Genomic DNA, 12,500 nt, shown 5'->3' on the forward strand with positions numbered 1-12,500 from the left:
CCCCGGGGGAAAATTCCGAGATGCGCATTCTTATAACACAGAGCGTGCCCATGACTAATCCTTGGCCCTCCAATAACCCCAGAAAAAATTATCCTTGATTTGAAAAGGGTAAGTTATTCCCCCTGAGTTTGATTTTTAATCGGGTTTCACTGTCCCCAAGGGATTTGACTTAAATTCTGGATAATGAAATCTGGAAATGCATGTATTGGGCAATGTTGATATAGATGTATATTTTTTTGTATTGTCAGTAATATATATACCATACTTTAGTGCTCCAGTGAAAGCATGATTTTCTTTGTTCTCTTCAACAGTGTGGTACCCAAATTGTCAATTATATCAGTGCAAAAATTGGTAGAGTTGTATCGTCTGTTTGATGCAGCAGGAGGAGACCACCAGGCCCTGCATGGCTAAGAATTATGCAAGCAAGCCACAAACACCTTGCCCTTTCTCAAGACATTATGTGAGTAATGTTGTGATACGAATCTTCACTCTTTATTTATTATAAAAACAATAACATTTATTCTGCTTTGTAACAGTTTTATATAGGCTTTAATGAGCATTAGATATTGTATTGTTCCTGAGTAGGAGAGTAAACACCCAGAGAACCTGACGGGATCTGCTAACGTCCTTTTTAGTCTGCAGGAGAGAGCGCTGAGCCCCTCGCTCATACCTTACACTCCAGTGACATCAGTGGCCAACGCCCCCTGCCCCGCACGTGCCCAAGCCCCCACGGCCCCAGGACCTTCTCCAAAAAACCCTCCCAACGGGCCCCGCCACACCCTCTCCGGGGCCAGTAAACGGGGGCCTCACCGGCTCCCACACAGGTCCAAACACAAGGAGTGAGTCTCGCTTGGGCTGAGTGGGCTTTTAGGGGGCCAGAACATTTCTTCACTTTTTTTTTTTTAAGTTGTCCCAATGTGTATCTTCACCTGTTCTGGGAAGGGGGGCTGCTGTAGGATGTTTGATCCTTTGTGATGGACTTTGAAATAGAGGGAAAGGTGGTGTGGCAACTCAGCTCAGAAAGGAGCTTTGAGAAATGTTTCAGGCAGTGGGGAAAAAGTTGGTTAATTAGGTAGAATCCTGAAGGCCCTACTTTTAAGCTTTCAATCTTTTAAAAATTCGGGTGTGAAATTTGAAACACCCACACACCCCCAACACACAAAACACAAAAAACACCACAACACACGCCCGCACGAACGCAACGCACGAAACGGCAGGGCACCCACGCACACACCCTAGGGCCAACGCACCCCCGCACCCCCACCACCACACACACCCAAAATGCACACAAAAAAAACAAAAAAAACAAAAATGCACAACAAAACAAAACACATGCCATACACAAAAACCACACACCACACACACACACCACACAACCACCACACCAAAAAAAACCAAACACACAACACAAACACAAAACACAAAAAAACAAAAACCCACACACACACACAAAAACACACCAAAACAAAATTTCTTTGTCTAAAAAACCAAAATACACGAAAAAATACATAAAAACTTTGTACAGGTTAAAATGGGGCATATGCAAACGGGTACACAAAAACATAAAAAACAAAATCCCAATAATTTTTTTGAAATTCTTATGCATAAAAATTGAAATTAAAAACAAACATACATACAATACATGCCCCATCCCATACTTTAACATCCCTACTTGCCCCCCTTGCTTTTATGCTTGCAAAATTTTGCTGCATAAATGTTTTCTTTAATGCATGAAAAAATGCATGCCAAAAATGCCTCCCAAAAATTATGCAAAAATGAATGCATAAATACATCCCTACATGGAAGCAATAACATATATATAAAACATATATATATACATAAAATTAAATATTAAAAATATTATAACATTTTATTATACATATATTAAAATTTTAATATACAAAATTAAATTACTTTATAATAAAATCCCTATATATATACTAATATATAAACATATTTATCCCTATTATTACAAATTATCATTATATAATATACATATAATTTTACAATATTTTAATATACATAATATATTACATTTAATATACAACATATATATACATTATATACAATATATTTTTAACATAATTATATAATATTAAAACCCCAATCTTATTTATATATTTTATATTAATATTTTTATTATATGTATAGTCCCCTTAGGGAAATTTTTAAAAAGGGTTATTTTTATTTTTTATTGGGTTTTTTTATATGAAATATATATGGATATATTAATGAAATTTTATAATATGATTATATATGTAATAAATATATTGTATTTTAAAATTATATTATATATATATGTATTTATATGTATTATTATTTTATATTATATTTTATATCATACTATTTTGCTTTTGTATTTTATTTTATATTTGGAAATATATATGTATTTAATATGAAAACTATATATGTTCTACCCTTTTAAAATTATATATATAATTATACATTTATACCAAATTTTTAAAATATCATATAAAATAACTTTTAATTTATAAAATAGTATACATATATTATACAATTATATATCCCTATAAAAATATTTTACATATATATATATAACTTTTAATATAACATTATATATCAACAATATATATATCCCTACAAATATATATAATAAAATTAATAAAATATATATATATTATATATATTTTATATATTTTTATTATATAAATTATATATACCTATATATATAAACAAAATTAATACACAAAAATACAATTATAACACTTATATATACCTATTTTATAAATATATTTTTAAAAATTATATATATTATTAAAAATATAAAAATAAAAATATATTTTAGTATTTTATACACATATTTTATAACCTATATATATATACCCCTTTATAAAATACATATTATACATATTTAAAAATTTATATTATATCTAAATATATTAATTATATAATTATATTGAATTATATATTATGTCCTTTAATATTATATTATTATTATATATAATATATATTTATATATATTTTAATATTATATTACATATACTATATATATATTTATTATAAAACAAAAATTATATTACCCATACAATTAATATATTAATATTAGATATATTTTATATATTAAATATTATATTTTAAAAATTTTAATATAAAATATATAATATACAATATATATTTTATATAGATTATATATAATTTTAACAATATTTTACATTTTAAAATGTTTTAAAAATTTTAATTATCTATAATTATATATACTATATCTAATATATAACTAAAACCACAACATTAATGTCCATTTTGATAAATTTATATTATTTATATATTATATTTTATATATTATATACACACTATGTATACAAATGTATACATATTATACATAAAATACATAATACAATATACTATAAAACAATATTTTTAATACACATTTAAAAATATGTTACATTATACAATATACATAAAAATTTATATACCATTTTATACATATTACATATATATATAACATATAATATTTTACAATATCAATATACAAATACCACATAAAAACATCTATACACATATAAACATATCCCCTATAACATTAAAAATATCCCATTTTTCATAAAAATTCTTTTATATAAAAATATCAAAATTATAAAATAATATTTTAACACCCTTTTTAATTTAAACCTTTATATATACAAAAATACTTAATTTTTTTTAATTATATACATATTAAAATACAATTATTATTATCCCATAGTTATATATATATATTTTATATATTTTATATAAAATAATATATAAAACATATATATACATGTATTTTTAAATTTTAAATCCCTTTTTATAAAATATAATACATTTTTTAACATATATATATATTTTAAAATTATAAAATATCCCATTTTTTATCCCTATATATATATATATATAAAATATATATTTTAATGTTTAAAAATTTTAAAACCTTTTTAATTATATTTTCCAATATTTTATCCATATATATACTAAAATATTTTCCATATATATACAAAAATATACATATTTTTTACATATTTTAATTTATAAAAAATATATTTATATATTTTTCTATATAATATATATATTATAAAATTCTATTATATTTTAATATATTATTTAGGTTTTAAGATGTATATAAAATTTCCCTTTCCACAAAACCACATATAGAAAAGAGATAGAAAAACATATAAGGAAAAAATTTTGTGTATGTTTTTGTTAAATTTATTTTTTTAATTTTAATATAAAAATATATCTCTTTTGAAAAAATTTAAATTATGTTTTTATGAGCATTATCGTTTAAAAAGTTGAAAAAGGGTGTATTAATTTTATGAAAAGGGAGTCATTCAATTCAAGGCCCTTTAATTGAAATCATTTGCTTCCGGCCCTTCTTTTTATCCAGGGGTCTCTTCTTTTCTGGATTTTTCGAGATCCCCAGGAGGGGGATGGTGTTTTCCCGGGGCTAAAACAGGGTTGGGAATCAACACTATTGTATTTCCCAAATCCCTATCCAAACCCTTCCCAGTTACGTTTGATGTCAGCCAAACCCCTTTAAAAGGGTTATCAGTCATCAAAAGCCTCCAAAAAGGGGAACCCTTTTTACCTTGATTGAAAGGAATGGGTACTGGGACACTAATTTTTTTTCCTCATTTTGCAAGTAGCACAGAGATATTCTTATTCATATTTTGCAAGATTTTTTTACGGCCTTGGTAATCCTAAAGGGAAATTTGGGGTAAATAACTACTGCCCAAGTGGAAAAATTTTATAATTTTTTAGTGGGGAGTCCCTAAAACTGAAATTCTCTGAATATGGAGAGATTACCTTTGTTTGGTGCCAGAGAAATATGAAGGAATGCCAATTATATTGAGTAGGAAACACTGTTGAAAAATGAAATGAATTTGAAGTAAAATCATCTGATTCATTGCTTGGTCAAGGCATTTTAATTTCTTACATATGCTTTTTTTTTGTGGACTAATAGTGGAACTCCCTCCTGTTTACAGAAAGGCCCCTGCCAACCCCCCGCCGGGAAAGGTCCCTTCCCCCCAAAAAAGACCCACAGGCAACTTTTCAAAATCAGCAACCAAAGTTAAAATTTAAAGGAATTTTTTTTTTTAATTTTTAGAATAGGTTGGAAATATGGCATGAATATAATGAATACCCAGTTAGTTTTATTTTTTTTATTTAGTTCTATAATCTAAAACACTTTATTATTAAGAGTAAGTTATCACATATATATTTTTTTTTTAACGTTTTTAAAAATTTTTGTTTTGGGTTCCTTTTTCCAGCTTTGTTTTTTAGGACCCTTTCCCCTTTTGTTTTTTGCAATCATACCACCAACGTTCAGGCTCGGGGTCCCCCCGGGGGGCATTGGGCCCCCAGCCCAAACCCCGGGCTGGTTGCCAGGTTGGGAGGGAAGGATGGAAAATTTTTGTTTTGTCTGGTTTCCCCCCTGGTTGGAGGGGTTTTCAGGGGTTTCCCGGAAGGGGGTTTCCTTTTTTTGCATGTCAGGGAAAAAGACCCCCAATTTTTTTACTCCCCTGGAAGGGTGGAAAGGAAAACCAGGGAAAATGAAGCAGAAAAAAAAAAAGTCTGTCAGTATTTGGATTTTGGCATTAAACCCTTCACCCCAAATTTGGGTTTGGCACTGAAAACCAGGGTTTCCCCCTTTAATTTTTCTGGTTTTTAGCACCCTTAAAAGCTTTAGGGCCTCACTGAAACGAACCCCTTTTTTAAAGGGGCCAAAATTCCCTACCCACATGAATATTTACGATATTTTTAATTTTTTGTGCGCCCGTGTTTTATGAAATTCAAATATTTAAAATCAGTTTTTGTACAACCCCCTGAAATAGGGTTAAAAACTTGGGAAAAAGTTTGTTTACGGTTTCCCTTTTTAGATTCCCCAAAAAGAAAGGAGCAATGGTTTGTAACCAATCTGTTTCATTTCTGATTCTTTTTATAAAAATTTTTTTATGAAAGGGGCCGATTTTTTAATTTTTTTTCTTTCCCAAACTAATTTTTTATATTTTATTTCAAAATAAAGCCCCCCGTGTGGTCCCTTTTGGGGTGTTTTTTGAAGCATTTTTGGATTGGTGGGGTGGAAGTTTGAGAAAACTTTTTCAGGCAAAAATTCCCTTTAAAAATTTTTTCCCCCACCTGGTTTTTCCCCAAAAAAATAATTTAAAAAAAATGCAAGAAAACCCCCCATTTTTATTTAACCTTGGATTTTTAATTATAAATTTTTAGGTTTTTTGAAATTTTAAAAAACGTTTTTTTTCTTTTTTAGTATTTAAAAAAATTTTTAAAAAAAACCCAAAATTTTTGGGGCTGTTTTCCCCCAAAAGTTTTAGAAAACAAAAATAATAAAGTTTTCCCACAAAAAGAAAGTTCCTTCCCCCCCAAAACCCCCCCCCCCAAAAAGTTTAAAAGGGGAAATTTGGGTCCCCCCAATTTTTTGAACAAATTTTTTTAAGTTTTTTGGGAAAAAACAAAAAAAAGGTTTATTTAAAAAATTTTGGCCCCAAAGGCTAAACAGTTTTCCAAAAAATCGGTTTTTTAAGGGAAAGAAGAAATTTCCAAAATTTTTTGTTTTAAAATTTTTGCAAAATCCGTAAAAAATTTCTATTGGGAAAAAGAAATAAAATTGGGGCTTATTTTGTTTTTTTCATTGAACCCGTTAAAATTAAAATTAAAAAATTTGGCAAAAATCAATTCATTTTTGGGGGTCCAATTTCCCTTTTTTTCCCTTTTGGGCCTTGTTTTTTTAAACATGGGGGTTATGTTTTTCCCCAACCCCCATTTTTAAAACCATTTTTTCTTTTTTAAAAACCCCCTTTTGTGTTTTCAAATTTTTTGGAAAAAATTTTTTCCCCCCCCCCCAAAAAAAAAAAAAAAAAAAAAAAAAATCTTAGGATCTCAGAGGTTTCTGCACCAATTTTTGTTTTACTCAGGAAATAATACAAGACATACCTAATAAATTTAAATTGATTTTTTTAAAAAAAAAACCTTTTTATTTAGGGGTTTTTAACCCCTTATTTTCCCGGTTATCAGAAATCTCTGAGAGCAATTAACTCTGGTGATATCTGGCATTGGCCCGGGGCATTTGGGCGCGGGAGTCCGCCTGCGTTTAAACCATAACCCCGTTCCCGCGCTCTGCTGAACCTGCCCAACCATGCGGTTCGCTATGACTTCCTGTCACGTCACCCGGCAGGAACGGGTTAAGAAAAGATCTCTATACAGTTTTGCTTTCTTGCAAGAAATATGGCCTCCTTTAAAAAATGTTTATCATATCATTTTTCTGTTTGTTTATGAATTCAACTTTTTTTTTTAAAAAACACATTAATTTTTGAAAAGGAAAAGGGCTTCATTTCGAAAAAAAAAAATTTGAGATTTTTTTTCCCAAAAAGTTATTTTTGTGAGATTTCCCAAAAAAAATTTTTTAAAAAATTTATAAATTTTAAAAAAAGTTTTAAACAGGAATAATTTTTTTTTTTTTTCACTACAGAAACCAAACGCTTTCCTGGGAACCTCATGGTGGGGCTTTGGGCCCCTTTGGGCGGCCAGAGGGCCCCCCACCATGGGGCCCGTTATAATGAAAAAGAATTTAGGGAACCTTTTCAAAATAAGTTTCCCCCCTTTTAGAGGTTTGCAACCCCCCCCCCCCTGCTTTTTTTTTTTTTTTTTTTTTTTTTTTCCCCACTCATGATATATAATTATCTGAGAATCTTACTGTTTTGCAGTGTTAGATAAGATTCTGTTGCTGTTGACTCTTGAGTGAGATAAAAAAGTGATTTGGCTTTGAAGATGGATATGAGACCAACAGTTCCTACAACAACAATCAAAGTTCCAAAGTGTTTTCTTGAATTAAATTTTTAAAAACCCGAATCATAAGCGATTCCGTTCCCAAAAAAGCTAATTTTTTTATTTTTTTTATTTTTTTCTATTTTAATAATTAAATTTAATTTTAATAATTTTTGGGATTCCCAAACCCGGGGTGAACAAAACCCAAAACCTGTGCCCCAAAGCCCCAGCCGCCTAACCAGGTGGTACAGGGGGCAGGAATGAACATGCCAAATCAGCGACAGGTAGTGTGGCAGGGCACACTGGAGTGGCAGGAGAAGAAGGGCGACAAAAACACCAGAGTGGCCCACCAAGTGACGTGCAAAATGACATCCTCTGGTGGTCAATGGAGAGCCAGAAGTGTAAGTGGGGAAGTTTGAAAGGGGGAGAGAGTGCATGTTGGTGCGAGCATTTTGGGGAGAGTTAAAAATACTTTTTGTGGTTTTGTGTGCATATGGTATGTAAAATGCTTAAGATGTTTTTGGGGTTTTTATGTATGTGTGTAAAACCGTCAAAAAGAAGTCTTTCTTGACTGAATATTTTTATAAAATGTCAACTCAAAAACCCATCACTGCATGCAAGGAACTGAAATAATTGTTATTTTCTATTGGCCTTTAACATAAAAAGTGAGAAAGTACGTTAGTTTTTTGTATAATGAGGTAAATTATTTTTTTTTGTTTTTTCTTGTTTTTTGTTTAAAAACTTGTTTGGCATTTGACAGAATTTAGAGAATATGTCCATTTATTATCTCTGAGAAAATGAAATGTTTGCAGATACACTTATCGTATACTTTGAATAAGACAACAATTTTCTACTACTGTTCCCAATTTTTTTGTTGTTGATGGCAAGAATATCTCACCCAAAAATACCTTGGGTATTCCATAGACTTGAAATTCTCCCCGGGCAGGGAAACATGATTTCAAATTTAAAATTTTTTTCTAAATTTTCACGGATCCCGTTGTGTCATACAGCCCCAATTTCATTTATGTTTAAAAACAGGGGAACTTCAGGACCCAAAAGCCCTAAGTTATTGTTGTTGATTTTCTATTAAAAAGTTTCCTTTTTTGATGATGAAACCTCGCGCCTTGACAGATGATGTTGAAGGTTTGCCATTTTTGTGCAATAATTTGATAAATATAGTAATGGTGCATCTGGTCTCAAATGCAGAAAATGTTGTAACTTACCTCTCCTTTTGCAGAAAAACTGAGGGTTGGTCAAGTAAACTCATAATGCAGATGATACCAAAACATATCCTCGGCTCCATCGGAAACACTTACTTCAAGAATGTGAAGACCGTCATGTTCCTGCCTGACCAGAGTCCCGCACTGGAAGCTCTTACTAACTTTTTGTTCAGAGGGATGGTAAGTGTGGCAAGCGTAGGAATTTTGTAAGGCTTACTGTTATCATTTTGATATATGAAATTCAGAGTTGGATTATAAAAGGTTGTAGATGTGAAATATAGATAGCTAGTAAGAGCAAGAGAAAGATTGACTGGTTGATTGATCCTTGATGACAGCAGATTTTTACCATGCTGTGTGGAGCCAGATGATGGGTCTAATGCTCATGCGAAAAATTAGAAGCGCAAACTATGTTTTCCCCACTCTCTACAATTTTAGCTATGGCTTACATGATCTTTGAAAAGAAATGAAGCAAAAAAGAAACTAAGTCTACCTTTAAGGGGCTCTGCCTCTTTAACCCTTTCCCGACGGGTAGTATTCATAGTGGCCCGGGCCTCGCTGCCAGGGGTTTATATCGTCGCCGTAGCATGCACGACCACTCATGCTAAATACCTTTTTGCCATAGTTCCTGATAAATCAAGACTGAAGGATATTTTTGTTGTTATATAGACTCCATAGTTGATCATTATTTGCTCTATAGTCTGAATAAAATAAGCAGTGTGTGGCATCATGGAGTTGAAATTGTAGGTTTTTTGTTGTTGTTTTTTTATGTATAGTAAAAATGAGAAAGTGTTAAAAACGACTTAATCACATTTTCAGTGGCAGAAAAATAATAATTTGCCGTGATTGTAAAATAAAAAAAACTCATGGCATGTCCATACATACACCATGGCATGTACGTACATGCCCCCGGCAGATAGTCCAGCCATGCCATGGCATGTACGTACATGCCACTTGTCGGCAAAGGGTTAAGGACTGCAGCCAGGGCCAAGCTGTTTAGTGCACATGCATAGCATAGCATAGCATAGTGGGCATAGCTCATCATTGCAAGAATAGATGCCGTTTGTCTTGAAAGGGTTAAGAGGCTGGCATCCTTTGGAACATGATACTAGCACAGAATCATGTAAGACTGAACGTGATCTAGAAGTAGTAAAGGTATGAATGGGAATGTATTTGACTAGTTCCCCTGTCAGAAATACTTCAATTTCTAACAAAGACATAATCAAAACTACTCAAAAACATTTCTTGCAGCATGAAGATATTTGTTCTCATTCATAAGTGTTCGACATTTTTCATAATGAGTACTTGATTTAGATGTTTTCTTTATTTGCTAGTGTCATAGGATTTAAGGTCTTAGCTTTGCCAAGTGAAATGGTTACCATCAATTCTTGCCATGACTGATAAATACTAGATACATTCTGGGTATCTAGAATTTGTCATGCACAGTTGAGTTTACTACATTTTGTGCATACTAAACAGTGATTAGCTTGTTTGGCTGTGAATGTGGTTATAGGGATACAGTAATTTTTCAGTTTCTTTGAAAAATCAAATATGCTACAGCTAAGATTGTAGACAGGAGGGAAAGATGATTTGGTCTAATCATTTTTCAATAGAATATTGCATAGACTAGGCACTTTATTTTCAAAGATATCATTGAGGTTACCTATTTTTAGTAGATGAAGATTTAGATAAGTTTACGATTAATGGACTACTTAATTGCTGAAATAGAAAAATAAGGTAGATGGTAACAATGAAATATTTACAGATACACACAGTAATGGATGTATTTATGTGCAGTATAAAACATTAGCTAAGAGGAGAAGGAGATTGTGAGAGAGGGAAGAAGAAAGGAAGTAAGAGGTAAATAGGGAAGGAGGAAGAGGGAGAAGGAAATAGAGAGTGTAAGGGAACAATTGCACAACTTTCCATTTCTGTGAGGAGGGGTATTTCTGATGAAGATATAGTTGAAACTGTAAAATATAGCTGAAGATGTCCTGAAGATATTCATTCTCATTTGTATATTTTCTACATATATTCATTTCCACCAACAGGCTGGCTGCGTACATGTGTCAAACCCGTCTCCATCACAAAATGAGGTTAAAGTGATCATCCTGCTGTTTTCGTGTGAGAAGAAGGCCTATGTTGGCTTCATTCCTGTTGATCAAGTCTCCTTTGTGAATAAAATCAGGAGTGTTATTCAGGGTGCACGAAAAGGACAGGTATGGAATCTTTATAAACATTTATAACATGGTTCTTTGTGCATATTTGTATGTTAGTAAATGTGTATATTTGTTAATCATAGATATTTGTAGACATGATTTAACCTAAGAACAGCAAGTGGCATTCATCAGTGCACACCACTCTGCACCTGGGTGATTGTCTGTCTCATAGTAGCATGCACAAAGCCTCATCGCTGTGATCAGGTTGTAGATGTGATGAGGCTGTGGGTGTTTGCCATGATGTGAGAATTTGTTCTGCTGAAAGTGTAAAACTTGAGTTATGGCTAGTTATAAACCCCCCATATAGCTTAAAATTACTGCAATGAATATTATATCCATACAGTAATTATATTTTGATAATTACTGTATCACTATTGTAACCCCAACCTTTCAGTTGACGGTATAGATAATTCACCATTTGTGCTTTGTGCTTTTCTTGTATACGTACAGAACATTACATTTTGGCATAAGCCTCTATATGTACTCAACTGTCTAATTTATGTACACATGCATAAATATATATCCATGTGTGTATATATATATATGTACAAGTAAAACATTGTACACCAAGGGTTTGATGATTCATCTAGAGGTGCCTGTTGATGGAAAAGCTATGTTAAGTCCTTGCTAATTTAAGGTTATGCATGCTCCATAATAAGTATAATGAAGTAATTGTTAGTAATTTTTTGTGGTGATACACTGATAATACCAGTTTATGGCTAGTATGGCCATATCACAACTTCATAAAGAAGCAGATTCATATATTACATGTTAAACCCCTCTGCTTTTCTAACAATTAGTATTATTCCCATAAACACCAAATTGCTAAGTGGACAAAGTCCTGGCTGGAAAGCCCACATTCATTGGTTTATAAAGTAGTCTGCCAGAAGATTTGAAATAACTGTTGTCCATCTGTAAGACGATATTTTACTTTTTCCACAAAAATAGAACAGTTTGTGCTGTCTGAGGTTAACAAAAGATGTGCAGTATAAATTATTTTGACAGCCCAAACTAAATGTCAATATGGAGGATCATTTTCTACTTATTCGCAAAACCCCCAAATCCCTGCTGTCTCAGGGACAGTTTCCTTAATATAAACCAGCTATATTTTTTAATAGATGCCACAGACATCATGTCCTAGACATAGATTAAACATAGTTTGCACATTTTCGAATGCAAGCAGCTAGCAAAAAACTCCTCACAATAGACAATAAACTTGCTTTGTTTATTGAATACCTTCTATTTTACCAAGTAATTCATTGTTTGGCTTTCTCATATAATGCTTTTTACTGCAGATCCCAGGTAA

The 12,500-nt window shown here is 31.6% G+C and overlaps 1 protein-coding gene across 1 annotated transcript in view; it reads left to right on the forward strand.

Moving 5' to 3' along the window:
• The window catches only part of LOC119574167 (mediator of RNA polymerase II transcription subunit 25-like), a 23,339-nt gene that overhangs the window by 6,854 nt on the left and 3,985 nt on the right, over window positions 1-12,500 (forward strand). Inside the window, 9 exon segments of the mRNA XM_037921304.1 lie at window positions 312-396; window positions 586-839; window positions 4,738-4,786; window positions 7,463-7,543; window positions 7,983-8,132; window positions 8,134-8,159; window positions 8,996-9,158; window positions 11,027-11,194; window positions 12,490-12,500. The exon segment at window positions 12,490-12,500 is cut by the window's right edge and continues 98 nt beyond it. Of these exon segments, the coding sequence (XP_037777232.1) occupies window positions 312-396; window positions 586-839; window positions 4,738-4,786; window positions 7,463-7,543; window positions 7,983-8,132; window positions 8,134-8,159; window positions 8,996-9,158; window positions 11,027-11,194; window positions 12,490-12,500 (987 nt within the window).

This window comes from Penaeus monodon, chromosome 1 (genome assembly GCF_015228065.2).
Source record: "Penaeus monodon isolate SGIC_2016 chromosome 1, NSTDA_Pmon_1, whole genome shotgun sequence".
Lineage (NCBI taxonomy): Eukaryota > Metazoa > Arthropoda > Malacostraca > Decapoda > Penaeidae > Penaeus > Penaeus monodon.